Source organism: Monodelphis domestica, chromosome 1, assembly GCF_027887165.1.
Source record: "Monodelphis domestica isolate mMonDom1 chromosome 1, mMonDom1.pri, whole genome shotgun sequence".
Lineage (NCBI taxonomy): Eukaryota > Metazoa > Chordata > Mammalia > Didelphimorphia > Didelphidae > Monodelphis > Monodelphis domestica.
In genome coordinates, this window is record NC_077227.1 from 743131293 (window position 1) to 743155156 (window position 23864).

At 47.6% G+C, this 23864-nt stretch overlaps 1 protein-coding gene across 2 annotated transcripts in view; it reads left to right on the forward strand.

Annotated features, from left to right (window-relative positions):
* PPP2R2A (protein phosphatase 2 regulatory subunit Balpha) overlaps positions 1–23864 on the forward strand; it is a 112009-nt gene that overhangs the window by 18703 nt on the left and 69442 nt on the right. Inside the window, exons 1-2 of one of the 2 annotated variants that reach the window (XM_056814614.1) lie at positions 12504–12746; positions 15281–15355. In XM_056814614.1, coding sequence (XP_056670592.1) covers positions 12740–12746; positions 15281–15355 — 82 coding nt within the window. In that variant the 5' untranslated portion in view covers positions 12504–12739. Of the gene's footprint in view, positions 1–12503; positions 12747–15280; positions 15356–23864 lie in introns of those variants that run through there. The other variant, XM_007477811.3, reaches the window with a different exon arrangement.

Here is a 23864-nt window from a genome sequence, read left to right on the forward strand (position 1 = left end):
GCATAGAGGGCAGCCGAGAAAAAAAATAAAGCAAATAGACCAGAAAAAAAATCCTATAGAGAATCAGGATGGGAAAAGCTGCCCATCCCTTGGCCCTGCCCCATGAGTCAATCTCACGTAAAGCAGAATGATGATTGCTGTTTGATTATCCCAGCACCTTCAGTCTACAATCCTCCATTTCCTCTCCAATTCCTCTTTCCTGTTTGGTCGGGGCCCTGATGGGAGGCTAACCTCAGCTGGGCCAGGATGCCTGGGTTCCACACTCTGACACTTACTAGCCCTGAGTGCGACCTTAAGGAAGTCCCCCCGTCTGAGTGTCCATCCACTGCAGATTGGGGATTCTACTTGAACACTGACTCCCGAAGTCATTGCAAGGGCCCAGAGTTCTTAACTTGGAGTCCATGGACTCCTCGGTTTGGAAATCGACTCGTTCCGTCCATCGCACAAGTGAAAAAGGCCCTGCAGTTTACAAGGCAAAGAAGTCTTTTAGGAGAGAGCGTTGCCCTGATTTTACACTCATCTAGAGTCTGGATGTGACTGTAGTCAAGACAGATTGTGAGGGACAAGCCAAGAAGCTGCTAGACTCATTTCAGGGAGTCCAGGAACCCAGAGGGAGGAAATGACATTCATTTTCACGCTCCTTCAGTTTCCCCTTATTTTCCTTTGTATTTTATCTTGTGCATGTAAGAACACGATTCCGAGAAAGGCCCATTTTGTTGTTAGTCATGGCCAACTCTCTGTGACCCCATTTGGAGTTTTCTTGGCAAAAGTCCTGGAGTGGTTGGCCGTTTCCTTCTTCAGCTCATTTTACAGATGAGAAAACAGAGACAAATGGGGTGAAGTGACTTGTCCAGGGTCACACAGCTCATAAGTGTCTGAAGCCAGGGATTTTGAACTGGGCCTGACCCTCTCTTCACCGTGCCACCTAGCTATCCCTGAAAAGGGCCGGCAGTTTCACCAGACTGCCAAAGGGCTCCCAGAGCACACGTCCTGGACAAAGTGAGTGATCATCAGGGGTGGGGGGACGGGAGAGAGTCCAGTCTGTATTTATGCACAGCTGGGTCTCAGAGGAGCTCCTTCCCCATGCCAGGTCTTCCAAAGCACAGCCCGAGGACCTCCTCGTGTCTAGTTGTTTTGTGTGTAAAGCATGTGGAGCGGAATCAAAGCCTCCTACGAATTCATTCTGGAGGAAAGTCCAGTGTGTCTCCATCTTGCCATTATCTTCATCATTTCAGTCTCAGGGAGCTCAAGTTCAGGGTCACCTTTCTGGTCTGTCTTCTCCCAGACTACTCAAATAGATCTATCCTGAGCCCTCCACAAAGCGTGAGTGTGTGTGTGAGTGAGTGTGTGTGTGAGTGAGTGAGTGTGTGAGTGAGTGAGTGTGTGAGTGAGTGAGTGTGTGAGTGAGTGAGTGTGTGAGTGAGTGAGTGTGTGAGTGAGTGAGTGTGTGAGTGAGTGTGTGTGTGAGTGAGTGTGTGTGTGAGTGAGTGTGTGTGTGAGTGAGTGTGTGTGTGAGTGAGTGTGTGTGTGAGTGAGTGTGTGTGTGAGTGAGTGTGTGAGTGAGTGTGTGTGTGAGTGAGTGTGTGAGTGAGTGTGTGTGTGAGTGAGTGTGTGTGTGAGTGTGTGTGTGAGTGTGTGTGTGTGTGTGAGTGAGTGCGTGAGCGCGAGTGTGTGAGTGCGTGAGCGCGAGTGTGTGAGCGCGAGAGCGCGAGTGTGTGAGCGCGAGAGCGCGAGTGTGTGAGCGCGAGAGCGCGAGTGTGTGAGCGCGAGAGCGCGAGTGTGTGAGCGCGAGAGCGCGAGTGTGTGAGCGCGAGAGCGCGAGTGTGTGAGCGCGAGAGCGCGAGTGCGAGAGCGCGAGAGCGCGAGTGCGAGAGCGCGAGTGTGTGAGTGCGAGAGCGCGAGTGTGTGAGTGCGAGAGCGCGAGTGTGTGAGTGTGTGAGCGCGAGTGTGAGCGCGAGTGTGAGTGTGTGTCCATGGCAATGGAGGGATGACATTCATTATGGGAAATCTTGGATGTGCCTCCACTGAGATGGGAATTTAGAAGGATCTCAGGGACGCAGAGATGGGAGAAAATGATTTCAACAGGCCAGCAGCTTCCCGGGAACTTTCCTCTGGGTGTGTCAGCAGGTCCTCGGAGTTATCTGTGCAAGGATTGCTCCTTCTGTTCCCAAGCCAAGGCCAGGCAATTCAATGTCCAGGAAAGAAGGCCATCCGGACTCACAAGCCAGAGGCAGGGCTGAGTACGAGATGACTTCAGGAGGTATGTGTGTCCCTGGGCAAGTCTGTCCGGCTTTGAGCCTCAGTTCTGGTGTTTGTAAAATGGGACCATTTGTAGAAGAAGAAGAGAGTCTCTTGCAGGTGGTAAAATAAGTTGAAGCAATAATACACAACATTGTAAGTTCTCAGGGGACCTGAGACTGCCAGCCTTGGAATCGAGGTCAGCTTCTCTGCTTCAGGGTGAGGAAAGGTCATACATTTAGAGCTGGACCATCTTCATCTTGGCATGAGGCCCAGAGAAGCTAAATGACTTGTCCAGGGTCACTCAGATGTTCCATGTATATACCGCGGAGCCCCTGGTTACCCATTCATTCCAGCAGGGTAGGGCTACCAGGATTAACCCTCTGAGGGTGGGGAGAGTCTTTTCCAAAGCCAGAGCTCCTGACCCTTCCCCTTCCAAAGCCTATCCGTTGGTATCGGTTGTCAGTCAGGTTTAATTGGATTTTAGTATAGAATCATTTACCGAGGTCTTAGGAAGAACCATTGTGACAAAACAAGTTCCCCCAAGTGTGAGGCACACTATACCACCAGTCCAGACAGGGTCTAACCATTCCCAGACCCACCTACCCACCCATGACAGGTAGTAAATGGCAAAACTGAGAAGGCACCTAAATTCTACTACTCCAACATTCTTTGACTGTCCTATTCCACCTCGAATCCTGGGTCTGCCTTTTAGTAGTTATGTGAGCTTGGGTGAGTCTGGGTCTCAGTTTCTTCAACTGGCAAAATGAGTGAATTAGACTAGATGACTTCAAGGGTTCCTTCTAGCTCTGAAATAATCAGACCTCTCTGGCTTTAGAATCTTCATTTAAAAAACAAAAAAAGAAAGGTAGGTGGCTGGATTGAAGAAATTGAGACCCAGACTCACCCAAGCTCACATAACTATTAGAGATGGTAGGTCCTGGGTTCAAATCTAGCCTCAGATACTTCCTAGCTGTGTGACTCTGGGCAAGTCACTTAACCCCCATGCCTAGCCCTTTACCGTTCTTCTGCCTTGGAACCAATACGTAGTATTGATTCTAAGACAGAAGGTAAAGGTTTTTAAAAAAAACTCAAAAGAGAGGATTTTACTAAATTATTTCTAAGGAGTCTTCTGGCTTGCACATTCTGTTTCTAAAGGACTTGGAGGGAGGGTATCTGGGTAGCTCAGTGGATTGAGAGCCAAGCCTAGAGATGGGAGGTCCTGGGTTCAAATGTGACCTCAGATACTTCCCAGCAGGGTGATCCTGAGCAAGTCACTTGACCCCCATTGCCTAGCCCTTACCACTCTTCTGCCTTGGAACCAATACACAGTATTGATTCTAAGATGGAAGGTAAGGGGTTAAAAAAATAAAAAATAAAGGACTTGGAGGAAACATGAAAATATGGCTACAGATTAGACTGAGAGATAGAAAGCGAGGTAGAAATCCTGCTGCCAAAATAATGATCCTAATGCACACGTCAGACCGTTCCCTTGACTTACTCCAAAACCTTTCTTGCTTTCTAGTCCCTTCTAGTTTGAACTACAAGGCCTTTAGCCTGGCTTTCCATGGAAGGTTCCAACACTGCCAATCTGATTCCATCCTACTCTCCTTCACAAAACACTGCATTCAGACCAGATTAAGCCACTGGTGTTCCCTGATCACACTCTGCCCTTTTCTGCCTCTCTGTCAGACCCAGAAGGCACAGCCTTCCGATCTGCTGACTAGAAGCTGTCCTTCATGGTCCTCCTGAAGAATCACCTCCTCAATAAGCTTCTTTGATTCCCACCTTCCCCTCCTCTGGCTGCCTGTGATCACTTCTCAGATCTTCCTACAGCATTTTGTCTCCAGGTTTCCTTTTCCCTTATCACATTCTACCATGTATAATGCCGTGTGAGACGGGGTTGCATGTTTGTTCAATGAGAGACCCCAGGGAGGATTGAGGCTAACCTCTGAAGAATCCAGTTCTAATCTACAATTCCAAAGTAGTTTAGAATCTGGCTGCTGTTTCCTAGAATTAACTTTTATCTTAAGAAAGGTCTCTCTTTCAAAATAAAGGGAGGGGAATGGAAGTACTTATCCTAAGGCATTCCATTGGAGATAGGAGTATGGTGGTAGGGATGGGGGGTGAGTATATCAAGCAGCTTTTTATCCACTTCACAAGGGTTCTAAGTGATGTCAAACCTAGAATGTGCAGCTAGGTAGGACTAGTCCTTCTCTTTAGTTGTGTTTTAGAAGTCTAACGCCATCCTGGAACTGCTGATCTAGACAGCTCAGGGCTGTAGTCTGATTGAATTTAGAATAGGACTATCTTCAGTCCCATAGGAGGGACCCCAGTGAAAGAACAGGTTTTATTAAGCAGCTTCTGTGTGAATAACATCTTCCTGGGCAGGCACATGCATAGCACATGACAAAACTGTCTCTGAGCTCACAGAATTTGTATTGTACTAAGATGATATAATCTGCATCCATGTGGGTAAATTAAACCAGTAACTTCCCTTCTTATCCAGATTGCACTGATTTTGTTTCAAAAAAGCTTTAAAATTTCAAGTAATCCAAATTCTCTATTTTATCATCACCTGATCTCTAGTTTGGTCAAATCTATTTTTCAGCTAAAACTGTGAATGATTCTGTATGTCATTATCTTCTCTCCCTTCCCCCTCCCAACTCCCCATTTTTGGTAGTAGGATTTTTGATATTTAGACTGGGTATCCAGTTTGGGATTATTGTATCATATGGTGTTAGATGATGATCTCAACCTAATTTCTGCCAAATGGTTCCCCATTTTCCCCAATAATCCTTGTCACATAGGGAATTCTTCCCCAACTAATTTATGTTCTTGGGTTGATCAAATATTGGCTTATTGAATTCAATTGTTTCTGATTCTTCTTTAGTCTGTTCTAATGACCCACTTTTCTGTTTTTTAAAACCATTACCAAAGAGTTTGGTGATGTGTTTATATTACAAATTTGGGTCTAGAAATACTATTCCTATTCTCCACCCCCACCCTTTTTTCCCCTTGAAATTCGCAGCCTTTTGTTTCTCCAAATGAATTTTATAATTATTTTGTCTAGCTCTATAAAGTATTCCCTTAGTGGTTTGGTAGGGTGTGTAGGTAATAACACTTTTATTATACTGTCGACATAAACAAGTACTATTTCTCCAAGTACTCCAGTCATTCTTTATATGAATAGTGTTTGGTAAATGTATCTCAATACATGTCCAGTGTGTCTTGGTAGATTGACTCCCAGATATTTTGTGCAAAGAAGTAAACACAAAGTGATCCAAGGACTGGGAAAAGCTTTGGGTAGGAGGTGGCTGCCAAGCTTGACTTTGAGGGAAACTAGTTGCGGTGAGAAGAGAGGGCAAGTCAGATAGAGGGTCCACTCTATATAAAGGCCAGAGATAGAAGGGAATGTACAGAAAATGTCCTGCAGGATAATTGAAGTGAAATGGAGAATGTGTGGGAGGAGTCATGTGAAATAAGACCGAAAAGATGGATAGGAGCCAGATTTTTGTGGAGGTCATTAAATATGAGACTGAAGATTTTCAGCATTTCTTTTGCGCCAGGCACTGGGGATACCAAGGTGCCCCCCCTTCCCATGGCTACTCCCCCCAATTCCCTCTCCTTCTGATGGGCTGGGTCCCTGGAGGAGAGTTGGCTTCTCCTCCTCCTCTTAGCATCTTCTTAGGTTTCTAAAAGTCATTCATGAGCCCCAACCTATGGGCTTCTCATTAATCAGGAGACTTGATTTGCTTTTAGTAAAGAGATTTACTCAGATAAGAATAATTGGCTCAAAAATTCCCCATCCCCCAGCCTTGGGGACATTGCCAGGAATCCCCACATAAGATCGGGGCAAGGTGGAGGGCAGCGAGACCAGGATACATGTGCAGGGACGGGTCAACACAACTCTTTGTACCTTGTGTCCTAGACGTCCTTCGGAGCCCATAGTAGATTCTTCTCTGGCTCCCTGAAACTATCTTTCTTCAGGTGAAGATGGCTTCTCCACAGATGCCCTGTCTCCGATGGGCCCAACCTCAGCTAGATGTACTTCTCTGCTGTTAGCTCAGTCTCTCTGATGAAACTCTTCCCTCCTCTGAAACTGAGCTATTCCCTCTCAAGCACTTGGCTGGCATCCCCCAAACTGGAACTCTTCCACCTCTGGCCTGGTTCATGGTGTAACTGGACAACTCAGAACGGGTTTGCTGCTGTGTGCCTCGAGAGGTAGAACTCTGTCTTCTCCAAAGGTCACAAGATGTTTTCTGGGTGGCCTCATATGCCTTGCCTCCAATGGCCCCAAACCCACAATCCTCTCAAGTGGATGAAATACTCCTTCAAAATTCGTTTACAGTTCGAACATTCAAGTGGGATGTCTGGACTTTTTGTGATCACACTGTGGTCCGGGGCAGAACCCCTTCCTTACACAAAGGGAAAAAAATGAAACAGTCTCTGCCTTCAAGAAACTTATGTTCTGGAGGCAGCCAGGTGGCTCAGTGTATTAAGAACCAGAAAGAGATAGGAGGGGGAGTAGATTTCTGGGTTCAAATCTGGCCTCAGACATTGCCTAGTCCTTACTGCTCTTTGGCCTTGGAACCAATACACAGTATTGGAAGGGAAGGGAAGGGTTTAAAAAAATCAGCTTATCTATAAAATGGGGAGATTAGCTGCCTCATCTCCTTCCTGGAACTGCTAGGGCCCAATGAGACGATGCCCAGAAGTTACTGGAAAACATTCTAAGTTATTTCTTAGCTCTGGGCTGTCCTGCCTCTGGAAGCTGGTTATAATCCACTAGTAGTGGAGGCTGGGTTTAAGATAAAGACCCAAGACTGAGGTCAGCTGAAAAGAAAATGAAATGGCTAAGAAGAGCCAGATCCTCAGGAACACTGGGAGCAGAGCCAGTCAGCCAAGTGTCGTCAATGGAACACCCAGAGGTGCTGGGGGCTTTTTATTATTTTTTTCTGTGCTGAATTTGCAGACAACCCAGCTAGGCTTTGTTTTTTTTTTTTTAAAGGTGAGGAATGTTAATGCAGAAGTAGCGGGAAAATCACCAGGCTCGAGGTGCCATCCTGCAGCTGTTCTGACTTGGGGCATTTTCAAAAAATTGTTTAAAATTAGGCTGAGTGAATTCTAGAATGAGGAACAGGGTGAACGGAAGAAGGTCAGAGCAGAGCTCAGAGGGAGGTGTAAAAGGCAGCTCAGGTGAGGGAGGGGGTTGTATAACTTCTCCTAGGCTAGTTTTGTAGTGGGATGGTCTGAGGCAGAAGTGCCAAGCTCAATGCCAGCTCTGCAAACACCTCTCACCACACCCACAGGCTGGCATCTCAGACTTCTTATTTCCGGACCCAAACTCCTAGTGCCTTGTCCAAAGGCCATGAATGCCTTCTGAATGTCCAATTCACAGTTCTGGAAGCTACACAGAGGTGGTTCCACATCCTGAGAGTAGGGAAGTTCACCCAAATGCTCAATCACTCTGATTTGTGGGTGATTTCTTTGTCTAATTCTGTTACCTGTGTGTTTGGGTCCTTTCTCTCTCATTTGACCATTCTCTCTGTTTCTCCCTTCTCCCTACCTTTGGCTCTTCCCCAGTCTTCCCTCCCCGCCTCTTTTCCTCCTCTCTGTCTGCCCCTCTTTTCCCATCTTTTCCTTCTCTATCTTTCATCTGTCCGGTCCTCTATCTTTCTCCATGTCTTTCTGGCTCTCTTCTGTCTCTCCCCTTTTTCTTCCCTTCCTTCATTCTGTCTCTTCTCTCTCCATCTCCCTCTCTCCATCTCTTGCCCCCTCTCTCTCCCACTATTTGTCTCTCCCCTTCTTCCTCCCTTCCCTTATTCTTCCTCCTTCCTTCTCTCTCTCCCCCCCCCATCTCTTCCTCTCTCTCTCCCTCTCTGAATATCTCTCCCCCTCTTCCTTCCCTCATTCTGGCTCTCTCCCTGTCTTTTTCCCTCTTTGTCTCTTTTCTTCTGCCTTTCTCTCCTCTCTCCCCTTCTTTTTCCCTTCCCTCATTCTCCCTCTCCCTGTGTCTCTTTTACCTCTCTTTCTCCCCATCTATTCCTCTCTCCCTCTCTGTATGTCTCTCCTTTTCTTTCCTTCCCTCTTTCTGTCTGTATCTTTTCCCCCATTTCTTCCTCTCTCCCTTTCTGTATTTGTCTCTCCCCCTGTTTCTCCCTCTCTTTCTATGTCTCTCTTCTTCTCTGTCTCTGCCCCAACTCTTTCTTTTCTCCCTGGGCAGCTGTTCATGGGATTTCCAGGCAGCTTACTTCAATCCCTGCTCTTGTGGAATCGACTTTGGGGGCAGCTCTTTTCTCAGCCTCTGACCTTTCACCCTCTGGCCAGCAGTATTTGTCCAGCTACCATTATTTCCTCCATCTTCTAGGCTAAAAACCAGGCCCCACTCCCTCGGTGGCTAGAACATGTTCTGTTTTTGTTTAAAAAGTAGATTACAACCCTGTTACATATTACAGGACTCCCAAAGTTGGTTGATAGGAGAAAGTGGGAGAAGGTTTAGACGTGAAGGAGTCTTAGATGATCTATTCCCCTGCCTGCTTATCCCTCCACTTAATACCACAAGCATCTTTAGGTGCCTGCCTTGGGGGTGTAAAGACTAAATATATTATTTTTATCATTATATATAAAATATAATACTATATTATAAATCATCATAATTTCAGAGGGCCCTCGGCATGCAAACAGGAAATAATACATCTGAAGAGGATTTTAGGGAGTGCGAGACCAGGTTTCCCATGAGATGTGACACATGAGTGGAGGAAGATCAAATTCAGTAAAAGGGGGGAGTGCCTTGACCAAGGCCAAACTGAAAGGACTGTGGCAATATTCAAATTCAGTCTCCTGGCATCTCTGCCCTCCCCCCACCAAAAGCCAAGCCATTCAGGGCTGGTGCAGAATGGACTCTATTGGGTCCTTCTGTGAAAACTTAATGAAGACGGGAATTCGCTTTTACCACCCCGACCCTGCTACCCCCATTCTCTGCTGGGCACTGGGGTTGTGCAGAGGCAAAACTGGTGAGTCACTGAATCATACGCTTAGGTTGGGGAAGAATATTTCCATAGCTGCTGCTGCCTTTTTTTTACACCTTTACCCATACTGTATACCGGCTCCAAGGCAGAAGAGTGGTAAGGGCTAAGCGTTACGGGGTAAACACTTTGCCTGGGGTTGAACCCAGGATCTCTAGTCTTGGCTCTCAATCCACTGAGCTGCCCAACCATAACCTTCTGATTGATCTTCTCTTAGTCCTCTCCCTATCTTCAGTTCATCCTTGCTTTACTGCCAAAGAGACCTTCCTAAACTACAGATCTAACCTTGCCAACTACTTTCTGGCCACTCTATAAACTCTGATGGCTCCCTATTACCTCCAGGGTGGAATAGAAAAATCATCTCTTTGGTTTTCAGTCCTTCATAACCTTCAGGCTTCTGACACTTTGGTCACTTCCACAAGTTGTGGGATGCAGAGATGCTGATCTTTTTGTGACCCCTTGAATGAGCCACTCCACCTCCTGGTAAACACTGGTGGACTTGTAGTTGCCTTGGAGGTCATCCAGCAGAAGCCTCTTGTTCCAGAAAGAACTGCCTTCCGGAGGACTTGGTGGCTCCCCGTCCGGCGTCTCTCCCCAGAAGCAGGCTCTGCCCGCTCAAGGGTTACCTTCTTCTAAGTTAACAGCTGTCATGCCAGCAGGTTTGGCTTGGTAGTGGTCAAGGGGCAGGCTGGGGCTGAGCATTGGGGAGTGATCTCAATTTAGCAAGCATTTCCCCCCTTAGAAGGGAAAGTGGGGATGACTCTGATTTTGTTTCAGGGACCCTCACTCCTCCCCTCCCCCTTGTGGGTTGGCCTTCACTCCTGAAGAGGATCAGTGACATCTCAGGCGACGAACTGGACTGAAGTGAGGCAGAGCTGCACAAAGCTGGCCTCGCCGTCTCTTCCACAGTCATCCAAGTCCAGTGGCGAGACAAAAGCCAGGAGGACTGCTGCTGGCCTGGGATGCGATGGACCACCTGACCAAGCTTCAGCCACCTTCCCAGCCAGGGAACAAACTGTTTCCATCCGCCCTCTTCACATGCTTGGGGGAGACTCCCCACGAGCTCACTGAAGGCTCGCTGAACCTCCGCCTGGTTCAGCCCATCTACCAAGACTTTTGCTGGAGTGTGGCCACTTCTAGGAGCCACAGGTGAGAGTCAGGTGACAGGTGGTCACCAAAGGGGGATGAGCAGCCCTGAAAAGGGCATGGCAACCGCTAACCCCACCCCATATAGCCTCCCCCTTCTCCAAGCGGGGCTCTTTGCTAAGAGCTTTACAAATATATCAACTGATCTTAATGCTTTACAGATGAAGTAACTGAAATAAAGTTTTACAGCTAGTATCTGAGGATGGATTTGAACTCAGGACTTCAGGATGCCAGGCCTCTCCCCTTCCCCCCATACACTGACCACCAATCTGCCTCATCACTTAGCAACAAATCAGCCAAAACAAACCTTTACTGACACTTGCCTTGAGCTGGGCCAGCCCTGGGAATACAAAGAAAGCAAAAACACAGGGCAAGTGATTAATATATCTTTGTTGGAGGTTGGCTATTTGGGCTTCCTCTCCCTTTCCAGGTTGGCTATTTGGGCTTGTCTCCCTTTCCCCTCCTTGGAATACAAATTCCCTGAAGGTGAATGTTGTTGTTCAGACCTGTCTGACCCCGCTTGGGGTTTCCTGGGCAGAGATTTGCCATTTCCTTCTCCAGATTTTACAGATGAGGAAATTGAGGCAAACAAGGATAAGTGACAGGGTCTGAAATTTGGGCTCCTAAATCGACAGCGTGCAGGGAGTTAGGAGGAATCTGCTCCAGCCCCTAATTTTGCAAAGGCCTCCAGTGATTTGCCCAAGTTCACAGAGGAAGTAAACTTCAGATATGAGATTTCAACCTAGGAGAACTAGCCTGGAAGCCAAGAAAACCAGGGTTCTAGTTCTGCCTTAGGCACTTCCTTTGTGACCCTAGGCAAGTCACTGAACTTTCTAAATGAGGTCAATTAGTCATTTATGAAGGGGCATCGAGGGAGCACAGTGGATAAAGCACAAGCCTAGAGACCGGAGGTGTACTGGATTCAAATGTCACCTCAGATGTTTTTTAGCTGTATGACCCTGGGTAAGTCACTTAATCTCCATTGCCTAGACTTTACCTTTCTTCTGCCTTAGAATTGATACTAAGGTGGGAGGTGAAGGTTTTTTTTTTTTTAAACCATTCCTTAAGCTTTAAATATTTATTTTAAAAACCATTCCCTTCCATCTTGGAATCAATACTATGGATGGGTTCCAAGGCAGAAGAGTCCTACAGGCTAGGAAACTGGGGTTAAGTGACTTGCCCAGGGTCACACAGGTAGGCATTGTCTCAGGCCGCATCTGGACTCAAGATCATCCATCTCTGGGCCTGGCTCTCGGTGCACTGAGCCAGGCACCCAGCCACTCTCTCCTTAAGTTCTAGCTAGGGGCTGAGATGGAAAGTTGGGCAAACAGTGCCAGGCCTCAAAGGAGGGGCAAACCTGAGACATGCAGGCGCCTGGAGAACTGGAGGCTGCCGCTCTTGGTGGGAGGGAGGGAAGGCGCGGAGGTGGGGGTGGCAGCAGTACCAGTTGGGGTGGAAGGGAGGGTGCTGCCAGTTAGAGGGGAGTGAGAGGAAGGGCGCCCCCGGCATGCATGAGGGGCTTCTCCCGGCTGCCCCCCTCATCTGCACCTCTAGGCCTCCTGCTAAATCCCACCTGCAACAGAAAGCCTTTCCGCACCCCGCCGCTGCGTCCCCGGGGCTACCCACGGGTCTTTAGCCCCAGACGATGCAGTCTAGTTATGGCATGCACGATTGTCTGTCCAGAGCCGTTCGCACTTGGCCTGTCCCTTAGACTGGCAGCCCCTAGGGGGCAGGAACAAAACTCGTCTTCGGCGTAACGCCATCACTGAGCGCCGTGCCTCTGGCGGAGGAGAAAATTGAAGCCCAGAGTTGGGAAGGGCACGGGCCCCGCCCCCGCCCCGCGGTTGCCAGGCTCTGCGTCACCGCGCTACCTCCTGAGGAGCGGGTGGGCGGGGCGGAACAAGGAAAGAGGGCAGGGCTCCCGGAGAGGTCCAGCCGAGCGCGGCTGTGCGTGCGTGCGTGCGTGCGTCCGTCGACGGCAGGGGGCGGAGAGGGGGAGCTCCGCAAGCCGCCGGCCCCGCCCCTTCCCGCCCTCCGGGCCCCACCCCCGAGTGACGTAAGCACCCAGGCCAGCCGGCGCCATTTTGAAAGTGGAGCCGCTCGCCGCCCGCCGCCGCCGCCGCAGCCGCCGGTGCCGCCGCCGGGGGGGAGAAGGAGAGCCGGGAAGCCCCCGAGCGCCGCCCCGCCCTCCCGCCCCGCCGCCGCCCGGCTCCGCCGCCCCCCCGCTCCGCACCCGCGCCCGCAGGGGCCCCCCGCGCCCGGGGAGGGCGGCGGCCTCGGCCCGGAGAGCCTGAGCAGCCCGGCGGGGCCTCCATCGCCCGCGCGCCATGGCAGGTGAGAGCGGGAGCGGCGCCCCCCAAGACCCCCCCAGCGCCGGGGTCCCGGACTGCAGCCGGAGCTGGGGCCTGGGCCGGCCGGAAGGGACACCCCCTCCCCCCACCCCCCAGCCCCGGCCAGCCCCCGCCCCTCCCCCACCCGGCCCGGGGGGAGGGGAAGGTAGGGGAAGGGGGCCCCCTGCGGTGTGCTGACCCCCCCAACCCACCCGCGCCGCAACCCTGCCTGCGCCTGCTACCGCACCGGGTGGAAGAGGAGCAAGACACGCGGGGCCCCTGTCTGAAGCCCGAATGGGCGTGGGGGGCTGCCCGGCCTCTTATTCCCCTTCTCCCCCCCTCCCCGCCTCAGCGGCCTCCGTAGACAGGAGGGCGAGGACCATTTTACAGAGTAGGAAACTGAGACCCCAGTACGCCCTTTCGAGCATGTGTTCGGGCTTGAGATCCAGGACACCATTCATCTGAGAGAGGAGGAGGCGGCCCCCAAGCTTCCCCAGGGGTTGGGCTTTCCGGCTCCCCCGGAGGTCAGGATCCCATTGGGTGCCCCAGAGCCTCAGTTCTAGCCCTAGGACTGGGGGTTTCCCAGTCTGACCGGGAGTGCCCGGGCCTGGGATGCAGGGGCGGCTTGTGACAGCCACTTCGGAGGTGCTCGGAAAATGCATTGATAAGAACCCAATCGTGTGGAGGGAGGATAACCCCCTTTTTGCAGAGCCAGAAACTTGGGCCCCCAACGTTTCCGGAGGATCGGAGACTTCAAGCTGGAAGGGCCCTAAGAGGCCATGTTTCTTAGACACCTTCCCTTTGAGAAAGAAAAAGGAGACCCAGACAGGCACCGAGGAGCGGGGGGAGGCCCAAGAGCTCCAGAGAACTTCCTGAGGAGCCCAGATTGGGAGCCGTAGAGGGCTCAGGAGGTCATGCCGGCCAGGCTGCTTGAGAGGCCCACCAAAGTTCCCAAGCACCGGCAATCCATCTGTTCAAGCTCATTCTGTAGATGAAGTTTTGGGGACCCAGGCAGTTTAATGGGGCGACAACTGCGTGTGGCCAGGGGCTGCAAAGGGAATTCCCTCTGCTAGGAAGGGGGAGGCCTTTCCAGGGCCCTTGGGGGAGGAGGTCCGTGGTCCGAACTGGTCGTTGGGAAGCAGCCTAGGAAAGAGAACCGTGGTCTGAAGAGTTGGAAGGGAACTGAGCTGCCATTGATTCCAATCTATTCTTAACCTGGACTGGAAAAATGAGAGATTTTACAGACAGACATAGGAGGAACAGGAGGACATACGTGTAGGGAAGGTGTTCGGTTAAAGATTGGGAGAAGAGACTGGGTAAATTAATTTTTTCCTCAGTAAATTTCCTGGGTCTGAAAGATTTCCTTCACTTAAAAGAATCTGGAATCAGACCATTTAATATGGTTGTTGCCCTCACTCTCCACAGATTTTCTTCCCTGTTCTTCCATCTATAGAAAGGTGAAAGAGAGACATCACAGCCAAAACTAATGCTTTATCTTAAAATCCAGATGGATTTTTGCACTTCAGCCTCTATTTTCTATTTTTTAATGTGTTGGATTAAACTTGTGATTTTGTTAAAAGCACGCTGCTTTTTGGCCTTGTTGATCTAGTAAAATTAAAACTGTTGCACAAGATGGTAAATTACATCTGTCGCTGGGCCCTTTGGATTCTGAGGGTGGGGTGAAGGAAGAAAGAAACTTCCTTTTGACAGCCTCTTTAGCAGCATTCATTTCAATTTCTTTTCCTGTATGTAATGAAGGAGAGATTGGCTGGCAATAAGTGTAGGAAAATGGGTGGTGTTTTTGGGTGGGTGGGGGGGTGCTGTTGTTGGTAGCAAGGTTCAAATGAATCACCATCCTTCACGGGGCCAGGAATGTTCCTGAAGTTGTCCATTCGATCAGTGTTTCATGGTAGTTTTAGTTTATCAACGCTAATACAACGTTGGCTTTGCACAGATTTAAAAAAGAAACTTCTAAAATGGTTTCACTTTTTGCACTACTTTTGGATTTTTCTTACCTATGTAAGGTTAACATTGTTTTTAAGAGGAAGGAAAGACTAATGAAAAGTTTTGACCAGAAGTGCAATACTAGTGTTCTGCCAATGAGTCCTTGCTCTTAAAAAACTAAATTTCACTAGAAGGGAACTTGGAAGTCATGGCTTTTTATGTTGCTGAGGTTTTGTTGTTGTTGTTGTTTTTAAGTAATGTACTTTCTCAAGGACCCAAAAGCAGAGACTAGGTCAAGAACTGTTTTTAACAAACTGTAACTTATTCTCAACAAATTTTTCTTTGTGAAGTAACTGGAGTTGTTTATCATTGCTATTTTTTTTCTTGATAGAAATTCAGTTTACAGCAGTAGAAAAACTTCCTAAAGATATTCTAGAAGAACTCTCTCCACCTTGGAGATTTGGGGACTGAGTTTCTGTGGACAGCCCTGCTAGTGCTGCTATCCTAATCTTGAACACCAACTCCCTGTTCAGGGGGAAAAAAACGTGAACAAAACTCGGACATGATGTTAATGGGAATTGTTTTTCCTTTTAGGAGCTGGAGGAGGAAATGATATTCAGTGGTGTTTTTCTCAGGTGAAAGGGGCAGTCGATGATGATGTAGCAGAAGGTAAGAGTAATTTTGAATAATGGAAGAAGCTGACTATTAACTAGGCTGGAGTCTGTTAAATTTTGATTCTCTAAATATTTTCTTGCACATGATGGCTAGTAAAGCTTTGGTTGTGAGCCCCTTGGTTGGTCTCAGAAACTGTCTGGATGGGGATGGAAAACTCAGATCCTATCCCTCAAAACAGCACTGCACTCTCTGCCTTGGGGGAGGGACTTCATTTTCATCCATCCTTCCACCTGCATCCTTGGTTCCAGACAAGTCATGTCTTAATGTGAGGATGACCAGTGAACACAGGCAGAGAAATCAGCAACAACTGAAAAAAGGTCTTTTGCCTTTTTTGCCCCTTGGGAGCTCTGCGGCATGGTTTGGTGCTCTCTAAGCTGCCTTTCTCTATGATACATTGTACTCATCTTGAAGGTTTTAGCTTAGACTAGTGTGAAAGCTAGCCTTTTGAAGTTTGACTGGCAGTTAGGCTTTTTTTCCTGAGGAAGTTTTTTCTTCTCTCCTTACAAGAAAATGTAGATATTGCTGAGTTTTCAATTTGTTTTTGAAGCTCACTTTTCATATTGCTGTCCAATATGAGTTCTTAAAAGTAAACATTTGAAAGCTCAAGGTTTCCATTTGTCTCTGGAAAGTAGAAAGATCTTTATTATTTGTCCTGTGATCAAAAGCTCTAATTTTGATGTCTTCAGTGTAATGGTATCTAGAAAGTAGCTTGTGTATGAATTCATGTCTTTAAAATTTTTCTCATTTGAAATCTAATTATTTTTAATGAAGTGCAAGAAATTTGCAACCCTTTTGTATCTAGCCTGAGTCGTTTTCTACTCCTCTGTGCTGTTTTCACATAGAAAGAAGGCATTAATGGACCTTCCTCCAGAGGATTTATACTTGCATAAGGTTCTTCCAAGTTGCCACAGATTTGTGTTGAGCCAGCCATGGATCTTTTCTTATCAAGTTGTATCAGTGGAGCATGAATTAATGATGTGACTGGCCAGGCTTAGGTGGAGTCCTGATCATGAAATGGATTTTTCTTTCGGGGAAGCCAGCTGGCATATATATTATTGGCACCAGCTTAAACTTAAGAGTACTTACGCTTTGAAGAGGGCTTTACCATCTCAGGAGCTTTCATGAGAGAGGTGTCATTTGAGGTGGGTCTTAGCAACTTGGATGAAAGCTCTGAGGTTGGTAAGGGAAGGATTGTCCTGGAAATGTCCCCTACCATGACTTGGGGCTATAAAGGGAGTGATGTTCATTTGTGGAAGTCCATCAGGACCAGATTAAGGCATTTGGGCTTTCTTTGGCAAGTTAGTAGCCAGTTATTAGAGGAGAGGTTCAATCTAGATGTAAGGAAGACAATATGAATGGGTTGTTGGAGGGTGGAGAGATGGGTTTGATGGGACTATTATAATAGGTCACCAAATGAATTTGTGGCTTTCACTTGAATTTGAGCTAAATATGTATGTGTGTATATATAAGATATTTATATAAGATTTTTTCTTAACATTTAAATTGTGAGAACAGAACAAATGGATATTTAGAAGGTCATATCATAATGACTTGATCTAATACTTTATTTTAGGAATAAAATACTTTTAATTTTTCTTATTTTTCAAATGGATGCTGTTCTATATTGTGGGTAATTTTGTCTGCAGTGGGTTGTTGTTTTTTTTAATTGGTGTTCTTTAAGTATCTACTGGGTTATTTTGTGCCTAAGGATTTTGCCTCATTTTCATTCAACATTTTTTTCAATTAAGGCTTTTAATGATCTATTTTAAGGGACTGCATTTTTTGAAGGGGTCATTTACATATTGGGTGGGCAGTGTCCCTTAAATCTAAAGAATTTACCAACAAAATGAAGCAAGGTCATGTTTCTCATACTTTGCTCCTTATGTTAAAACTTGGTTCTAATTCTTTCTTAACTAACCTTCTAGGAGTCTTGGTTTTTGTTAGTAATATGTGGAGGTGCCAGCTACTAGTTAAGTTTAAAATTGGGTCAATACTGCATATGAGAATAAGTAAAAAGGCCATCTCATTTTCGTTCTGCCATTTGCTTTGTAACCTTGAGTGAGCCTCAAGTTTCCTCCTGACTTAAATGAGGAGGTTGGAAGAGAAAATCTTGACCTCCAGTTCTAAATAGTAATTCACATTTACATAGAACTTATATAGAAAATGTTTTACAGAAGACTAGCTTTCCAAAACACTATAAAATAATAAGCATGCTGTCCCTTTCCTCGTAGTAGACTCAAAATAACCTCATTTCCACATAGTTCCAAACTCAAAAGCACATACAATTCCTGCTGTATCTTAAGTCTGGGGATATACTCAGCCTTTCATTGAGCCTCTTTAGTCTCTTGGTGCAGTTTGTCTTCAGAGTATTGTTTCAGGAAATGGGAGGCTGTTTTTTTGACAATCTTAAAATGATGACAATTGGCTACTTCTGTGCTTGTTCAAACAACTGTTGGTCATTGAAACCATGAATTCCAGTGTGTCACTCCTCTGCCTCACGAGGCTCCAGCAGCTCCCCGTTACCACCAGGTCCAGTGCAGACTTTGGTCACAGTCTGAAATGTTCTCCCTTGCCTCCTCCTCAGACTGCTGCTAACCTGGGGCCGTCAATCAGGGCTTTCCTAGCCCTAACTTTGTACCCCTCACCATTTCCTCGTGGCTCTGTGCCACTCTTCCCAGCTCCCCCAGGAGATAGCTTTCCAGGTTAGAACAGAAACTCCTCAAGGGCAGATTCTGGCCGGCTCTCCAGAGTCAGGCACTGTCCAAGCATCTCTCCCATCGGGGATGACAATGGGGCAGACAGTATGTGAAGAATAAACCCAAGTACCAGATAAATACAGCGTGATTGGAGGAGAGGAGCAGGGACATGGGGAACAACCAGTGCAAAGGCATGGAGCCTGGAACTATAAGGAAGGCCTTGTAGCTGAAGCAGAATGTGTGAAGCGGGGGCCTGAAGTGTGAGATGACTGGGAAGGGCCTTTGCTGCCCAGGAGGATTTTAGGTTTGCTCCCAGAGCCGTTGGGACTGGTGCGAGCCGTGGGGACTTTAGAAGAGGGGAGGGAGTTTTACTTTGAGAGGTGCCCAAGGCACTCGGTGATGCAGGCCTGGTGTGGCCATCCCAGGGGAAGTGCTGAGGAGTGGTGGCATAATGGCAGTAACTTGTGGGAAGGGGCAACTGAGCTGGGCAGCTCAGTGGATAGAGAAAACAGCCCTGAAGAGGAAGGCCCTGGGTTCAAATATGCCCTCAGACACTTCCTCGCTGGGTGACTTTGGCCTAGTCACTTAACCCCCATTGCCTACCCCATAGTGCTCTTCTGCCTTGGAGCCAACACTTTGTATTGATACTGAGACAGAAGATGAGGGCCCTAAGAATAAATAAATAAATGAAAGAGCTTGGGAGAGATGGCAGAAACCCAAGGGACAAAGCTTCCCAGAAGTCAGGGGGATCCAAGTAGGAGCTAGGATGTGCTTAGTAAAACGTGTTCTCATTCACTGTATGGACTCCTGTGTCCGCAGAGTATCAAGTGCGCCACTGCCAGCCCCCACCCCCACCCCCACCCCCGGCCAGGAGCCCAAGGACTTCGGATTGATGTCCGTGGAGGGCATCTGCCATAGTCAAGGATTGTGAGTGTCAGGGCACGCCAAGGCTTCGCTGCCCCCGAGGGGAGGGCATGGAGAGAGGAGGGAGGGGACAGCCTTGTTGGAGGAAGGGACTAGCCTCAGGAAGCGCTTTGTAACATTTGAGCTGCCCAGAGTGGACTAGGCCACCTCCAGGTGGTGACTGGCCCCAACGAAGGCCTTTGAAGCCCAAGCTGTCTGGCCACTTGTCCGGTTGTGGTGGAGCTGAGACAAACTAGACGGAAGGGTTGGTTGCTGCAGCTACTGTGGGATCCTTCTTTCTCACCTTCTCCATGCGCCCAATACAGGGCTTGGCTCCAAATAGGGACTTCATCAATCCTTGGTGATGGAGTCTAGGAACTACACAAGCCCTTTACAGGAAAAGTTTGTAACAAAGAAGGGAGAGCCACAGCCTAAGGAGGGGGAAGTAGGGACGGGACATTTCTCCCAAGGTCAGTGTTTGAGGATAACAGTGTTCTGTGTTTAAAAACCAGTGGTGGAAATTTGACTTCTGACACTTCTTAGCTGGCTGACCCTGGGGGAGTCATTTAACTCCTATTGCCTAACCATTTCTTCTCATCTGCCTTGGAACCAATATCTATCTATCTATCTATCTATCTATCTATCTATCTATCTATCTATCTATCTATCTATCTATCTATTTTTTATCAATTCTAAAGTAGAAGGTAAGGGTTTTTCCATTTAAAAAAATGAGTGGTATAACTTGTTTTAGTCACCAGTAGTTTCTCCTTTCATCTCCTCTTTTAAGTATAAAATTCTCATTTGTTCATTTGATTTTGCCTGTGTAAGGAGTTGAGGGAGTTTGCCTGTAAAATATAATTAAAATTATTTCTTTTTTAAAAAATAACTTTAATTCTTCTTTACTATCATACTTTTGACAGTCCACATAGTTTTCTTCCTTTTCCACATGAAATTTCCTATCTACTTAGGGTGTGTAACTCAGATGAATCTTGTCATTTTCTACTTATAATATTTATAATTTTATAATAAATACAGTTACATTTATCTCTTCAGTAGATGAAATTTTATTTCCTATTGTTTTTGATAGAATTTAAAGGTATCAAGTGAGAGTGAGCTAATTTATTTTTTTTAAGTTGTTCCATAAATAGTAGTTGAGGTTATTTGTTTTAATGAAAGATGAGTTTAAAAGAAAGTAAAATGGAACTCGACCAGTTTATGGATTTAGATATATTGCATATCAAATCACATATCCCAGAACCCAACTACATGCAGGAAAGTATAATGTGGTGAAGTGTTTGGTCTGTCCCATGACACTACCATTATTAGCATTTGTGAAGTATAAACTGCAGGTTATCTGTCTATAATTGCACTTGCTCGTAGTTGAATAATTTCCATAAGGGGTGTGTGTGTGTGTGTGTGTGTGTGTGTGTGTGTGTGTGTGTGTGTGTGTGTGATCTTGTGAACCTTACAGATGATAAACTCCTTTTCTTTTGAAAAGAATGAATATGGAATACTTTTCTGACGTCAGTTTCATTGGGCTTTGGGAAAGTGTTAGAAGAATATGCCCACAGAGCAGATTGTATGCTATTTTGCCTCAAGATGGCACACTAAATTACAAGTTTGGTTGGACTTTTTTCTAATGATTTATCAAGTTTTGTCAGTTGACTTTTGAAAGTGTTCCCAAAGTAACTCTGCATGTTGGGTTGTTGAATGGCTTCAGTTGGCAAAAGAGTTCTTACTTAATTATGTGAGGTGTTTTTTTTTTGTTTTTGTTTGTTTTTTTTCTGTTTTATCTATAAAGTGAATTGCAAAAAGAAAAGGCAAGTCCGTTTTTGTGATTATGTATTACAGTTGATTCTTTTTTAAAAGCTATCCTGGACATTGGGCCAGGAAGACCTGGGTTCCAATTACACCACAGATGCCTCATTTCCATTTTACCACTTAAACTCTTTCAGTTTCATTTTTCTCATCTGTAAAATGTTGTAATAACTGAGATTAAGTATAGACACCTTTTTACAATGTTAAATTCTTTATTGGTGCCACTTATTATTTAGAAGACAACATGATAATGATGGAAAGGGGAATATATTTGTAAAGAAAGGGTAAGAGTTTTCATCTGTCTTTGCCTCTTAATACCTGTGTAATCCGAAGGAGGGAAGTCACTTAATCTCTTGGAGCCTTCATTTCCTCATCTGTAAAATTAGGGGCCTTTACTAGATAGGCTTCTGAGGTCTTCCAGTTCTAAATCTATGACCTGTACTATTTTGCAACAAGGACTGCTTAGTGACTTAATAATCAATCGTCTAATTTATCCACTGTACTTTTTTTTAAAGCTAGGCTGCTAATTGACTGGTTTTATCTAAATAGCATTGCTTCCCTGTTTTCCTGCTTAGCAGTGGTAAGAATTGTGTTGGTGGCGTCAGTGTAGTGGCTAAAAGTTGGGCCTGTCAAAAGGAATGTAGAGATCGGGGTCCAGATGATTTGCTTACCAAAGAGTCACGGAACACCGCTTGGGAAATTTTCACCATCTTATTTTGGTCTATAGCAAGATTTTTGTGGGTATTCTGGATTGTATCATTCATCTGGGTTCTACTGTAGGTTATTTGGGTACTTCACTCACTGGACCTGCTGGGTCATTCCTGCTTTCTGCTGTATTGTCAACACTCTTAGGCCATGTCAGGACAGACACAAGTGAGGGAAAGGGTGGATGGTCAGAGCCAAGGCCTTCAGAGAGTTTATTACTCTTAATTTTATTGAAGCAACTAATGTGAGACTTGGAATCTGATTTCAGTAACTCCGCACTGTGCTTTTAGGGCCCAAATTAGATCTGCTTTACGCTCTTCTATCTGGTGAAGTTGAGGAGGGCAATAACCTTTAGGGTTCTGAATGAAAGGCACCAGCAATCAGATGTCGTTCTGCAATGAACTGGGATTGAATGTGGGGCTGAGGGGTCTGCATCTTATCCTTTAAGAGGACTATGCAAATTGACTTTGGCTTTCAAAGTCAGTTATCCCACTCAGCAAGCATTAATCACTCATGTATCAAAGTAAAGGAGGGGTGAGTCTGAGGAGAGGCAGGGAAGGAAAGTTGTTAAGTATGGGGGAGGGTGCTCGAGTGCCCTGCCCAGAGTCGGGGACCTGGATTCAAATGTGGCCTCAGCTACTTGTTAGCTGTGTGACCCTGGGCAAGTCACTTGACCCCTAATTACTTAGTTCTTGCTCTCCTGGCTTAGAGTTGTTACTAAGACAAAGTAAAAGTTTTTAAAAATCTGTCCGGTGAAACACTTCTGAAGTCGGAAGGTAGAGACCATCTTGGTTCTGGGTGTGGGTGCTTTCTCTCTTCCCGTCCCCCCACTTTGAGAAAGGCCGGGTCTTCTCATCTGGTTGCCTCTGCACAGGCAATAGAGACAGGCGCTCCTCTAGGCTGGAATCTGAGTGTTGTCTCAGGATGCATTGCCGGCCTCATTCCTTCCTAAGCTAACTCACTTTCACAGGCCTTTTCTCGGGGGCCTGGGTTGGAATCCCGCCTTTGCTGACCTTTGTTTGCCTAGGTGACCTTGGAAGCCAAGGCCGGGACGCTAGGCTGGAAAGCTCCCGTCCCCTTGGGATCCGCAGCTCTTGAACGGGCTTCCCCTAAAAGTGGGGGGCTTCGCTCTTGGCCAAACGAGCGTGTCATCCACACAGCTTCCCTGATGCCCGCTCCTGGGCCGTGCCTGTGGTTGGGATTTTCTTCTGTGGGCCAGACACGGGGAGCTTAGAAGCCTCGTTCTCTCCCCAGGATAACCTGAGCAAAGGGAACGTTTCCAGTCCCATGCCTCGAGCGCTTTCATTGAGCCTAGGGCACCCACGGGCCTGAGCAGCGCCTGAAAGGACCCCATTCCGAAGAGGGGGTCTTTCTGGGGGGATTCCTGCGGGAAGTTTGGGCAGCCTGTGTGTCGGCGCAGATGGCATCTGCCTGAAATGGCTCCTTCTCCCGCACTCCCAGAGCAGCTGGGCTCAGAGGTGGGCCCTGAACGCAGGTCTCTGTCCTGCACCAGCATCCTGCCTGCATTTCATGGAAGTCGGGCCGGGAACGGGAGATGAAGAGGAGGGACCCGGCTCTCTTCGGTCCATTTTCTACTGAGCTGCGCACGGTGGCTTCTCCTGCCCTGGAATAAAACACGCAGACGCTCTGGGAGCCCTTAGTGTTCAAGAGTCGCCCTCTGGCCTCCTCCCGGGTCTCCAGGCTCTGTTCTTCGCCGCCTCAGACTCCCTGCTGGCCCTCCTGCTCCCCCCACAGGCTACTGCCCCATCCCGCCATTCGGGGTGGTTTTGTCCAACTCTGCAGCCCCTTTGGGGGTCTTCTTGGCAAAGATGGGTTTGCTCACTTTAAGGATGAGAACAGAGACCAGCAGGGTTAGGAGACTTGTCCAGGGTCACACCACTAGGACTGGAAGTCAGGACGGGGAGCCTGGCGCTCCGCTGCGCCACCCTGGATCGGGCCATTTCTATTGGCATGAGCTCTTACCGGCCCTATGAATGGCGCAGCCCTCCTTCAGCAGCTGACTTGGGCCCAGGGCTAAGATGGACGTGGAGGGCGGCAGCTACTGTGAAGAGGATCTGAGACCGGGCCGGAGCCCGCTGCCCGCTCCTCCCTCCTCTGGCACCTTGTGCTTTGGGGCCCCACGAAGGAGCAGGCCGAGTCCGCTTCTTAGGAAGAGTGGAGGGGAAGGAGGAGTTTGTGGAGTTTGCATGCGGGGGGGGGGGGGGCACAGCTTCACCTTCAGAGGCTTCAGGGGTAGACAAAGAAGAGGGAAAAATAGTCATTCCCAAGAGTTAGTCAGAGTTAGTCAGCAGGGTCCCTTTTCGCTCTTCAGCTTCTCTTTAGCCTCCTGCACTAGGAGGCTCTTGGAGGGCAGCCAGGGG